This window comes from Dendrobium catenatum, unplaced genomic scaffold, assembly GCF_001605985.2.
Source record: "Dendrobium catenatum unplaced genomic scaffold, ASM160598v2 original_scaffold_268049, whole genome shotgun sequence".
NCBI lineage: Eukaryota > Viridiplantae > Streptophyta > Magnoliopsida > Asparagales > Orchidaceae > Dendrobium > Dendrobium catenatum.
In genome coordinates, this window is record NW_021586447.1 from 502,913 (window position 1) to 506,292 (window position 3,380).

The 3,380-nt window shown below is 42.6% G+C and overlaps 1 protein-coding gene across 1 annotated transcript; it reads right to left on the reverse strand.

The window, feature by feature from the left end:
- Positions 1-268: 268 nt before the first annotated feature.
- On the reverse strand, positions 269-2,905 carry LOC110104815 (pentatricopeptide repeat-containing protein At1g25360). The gene has a single exon (XM_020834081.2). It carries the CDS (start codon positions 2,857-2,859, stop codon positions 448-450), a length of 2,412 nt encoding a protein of 803 aa, XP_020689740.1. The 5' UTR covers positions 2,860-2,905; the 3' UTR covers positions 269-447.
- Positions 2,906-3,380: the final 475 nt, after the last annotated feature.

Sequence of the window (3,380 nt, forward strand, 5' to 3'; positions counted from 1 at the left end):
GTCGACTGTAGCCAAGCTCCTTAAGGACCTCCAAAAGGAAAGAACCCTTCGATAGGAGAAGTAATTAGGTGCAATTGGAGAAGAGCAATTGGATGAACTTCTTGCATAGGGTGTCGACATGTAAACCTCAGCTCTGAGTAGGGCTGCAAGCAAACTGAGTGTTCAACGAGCTGCTCGAGGGTTGGCTCGATAAGAGCTCGTTCGATATTGTTTAATTAGTTAGTCGAACAAGTTTGAACATTGCTAAGAATATGCTTTCTAAAACAACTTTCAAAAAAATTATTTTCTTTATATCAGCTTGACAATCACTTTATAAAGAATTGCAAAAGTCATGAATAGCTATCAGACTCGTTCAAATTAAAATACTCTGATGACCAACTGGCAAATAATTGTGTTGTCTTGCTAGTTGCTATAGCCTAGCCGCTGAGTTCACTTTAACTCATAATTTCACCAATAATTACCACACGAACACTCCCCATCCTTGAAATGATGAAACCTCTTAGCATCTCTTACAACAATGTCTCTTCCAGTTGCAAGTGATATGAACATGATTGCACTATGGCAATCCCCACAAATCCTCAAGTTCTTGAGAATTCTAATTTTAGCTCCAGCTTTCAGTTTTAGCAATCCAAAAGCCAAAGCCAACTTCTCGCTGTGAGTAGAAAGCACATATTCCTTCCTCTCAGATTCAACATCCTGCAATACATATCTAGTATCAGGAACATACCCCAATTTCCTCATCTTTGCTCCAAGTACCTCCAGGAATCTATATGCTTTGTGCACTTCAGGATGAGATAAGTCATTAACAAGGAAGACATGGACCTTATTTTCGACTTCGATCCAACTGCACCCAGGCTCCTTTTTCACCCCTCTATCCTTCATCAGTTTCCTCACCTTTGCCACATCTTCCCATCGTCCAAACGATGCGTAGATGTTCGATAGAAGAACATACGATCCATGATGTTGCGGTATCATATTGAAGAGGTGATCTGCTGCATAGACAGCAAGATCCACATTCCTGTGAATTCTACAACCAGCAAGAACTGATTCCCATATCAAAGGACCAGCCTCAAATGGCATTTGATGAATCACAGTCTTAGCCTCTTCGATCTTCCCGGCGCGTCCCAACAAATCTATCAATCGTGCATAATGATCTTCTCCTGGGCTTATACCATATTCACGTTGCATCGATTCGAAGTATCGAAAACCTTCATCAACTAGTCCAGCATGGTTACATGCAGTTAACACAGTGAGAAAAGTAAGCCGGTCTGGATGGATACCCTCCTTGATCATCATTTCAAAGAGCTCAATGGCCTCATTTCCATGGCCATGCTGCGCAAAAGCTGCAATAATGGAATTCCATGAGACAAAATCTAAATTTCGCATAATAAGAAACACAAGATGAGCTTCCTCAATAGCTCCACATTTGGCATACATTGTCACAAGGGCATTTCCTGCTGAGATACTGGATTCATATCCAAGTCTAATTAGCTGTCCATGAAGCTGCCGTCCATGTTCCATAGCTCCAAGATCCCCACAAGCAGAGAATGTTCCTGCATAAGTGTAGTCGCATGGTTTGACATTCTCAGCTCTCATTCGACTAAAAAGCTTCAGAGCTTCCTCTGAAAGCCCACTCTGAACCAATCCTGACATCATCACCATCCATGGTAGTTGGCTGTCACGAGGCATTTCCTCAAACAAGGCGCGGGCATCATCTATTTGACCCAAATTCACATACCCTGACAAAATTGCATTCCAAGAAACAGAATCCTTCATAATAATCCCATCAAAAATTTTCCTTGCAAGTTCCATCTTACTGCATCTTGAATACAGGGTAACCAAAACATTCTCCACTGGCAGAGCTGATTTGGGATCAAAACAGGGCCCGTCCCGAATAATTCTAGCATGCACAGACTTGCCATGCCCGAACAACCCAGCATTTGCGCAGGCGCTGAGTACACTCGTATAGGTAAACTCATCAAGGGGGAGCTTTAAGCAGAGCATTCTTCGAAAAATTTCAAAAGCGTCTGTGAAAAGCCCGTGATGGACGTATCCTGAGATCATCGCATTCCAGACAACATCAAACCTATCATCCATTTTATCAAACACTTGACGTGCGGAAAATAAATCACCTCTTCTGACATATCCAACAACCATGGTCGTCCAAGTCAGCTCATCTCTCTCGGGCATTTTATCAAACACCTGACGTGCAATTATCCCAGCCATAAATGACTCGCATTTACCGTATAAAGAGATAAGAGCGTTTGCAACCGAGACCACCAGCTCTGACCCCAGCTTAACAGTAGGGCCGTGGAGCTGCTGACACTGTAAAAGCTCCAGATTAACGATGTAAGCCGCCGCACTAAGAACGCCAGTAAATGTGTAGTCGTCCGGTATGAATCCATCCAGGAGCATGCTACGAAAAACCTTAACGGCCTGCGGGCCTTGGCTGGCACGGGAATAGCCAGATATCATGGCATTGTAGAATACAGTGTCGCGAACACCGATGGGCGTTTCAACGAACAGCTTGCGTGCAAGGAGGAGATCGCCGGCGTTTGAGTAGGCATTGATGAGGGAGGTCCGAGCGACGACGTCGGGGCGTGGGGACGTGTCGGAGAGGTGGAGAGCTGATGGGATGTCACCGTGCTTGGAGTAGAGATCGATGAGGCGGTTGAGGATGTGGTTTTGGGGCTTGAAGCCGGAGGAGAGGATGTGGGCGTGGAGAGAGCGGAGGCGGCGAAGGAGGATGGAATGGCGAAGGCGGGAGGTCAGGGAAGCGAGGAGTTGGAGATGGCCGGCGTAGAGACTGGCTACTGCAGTGACGTCCGTGGTATGAAGAGCCAGCAATGTCGGGCGCATTTGGTTGCGCTCGCCTGCTCCATGTGTTAATTACCGTAATGGGATGTATTTTATTTGTCTTATCATAATTGGATATAGACTTAATTGGCCTAAATATAGCTGCCCCAAATGAAGCTTGACTTAATTGGCCTAAATATAAAAAAAAAAAAAAAATCATAATCGCATATCAATGATATAAATTTTATATTTAGTTATATCATTTTTTAGGAAAAATATTATTTATATATATAATTGTTTATATTTATTACATATCTAGGATTAATAAAAAATTTATGCATGATTATTCGACAAGTTTTACTCTTGATTATGGACAATCTACTACAAACATCCACTTTTCTCATCTAAGACTTGAAACTTGACAAACATTGGGGGTAGTTTTAATAGTACCAGATCTAGCAAGGGATTGTGACTTTAGATGATCAAGTCATTAATAATAGTACACATTTTAGATATCTTTGATTTATTTTTTAGAGTGATGATGAAATATATAAGAATATTAGTAGAATTTAAGTCGGATGGTT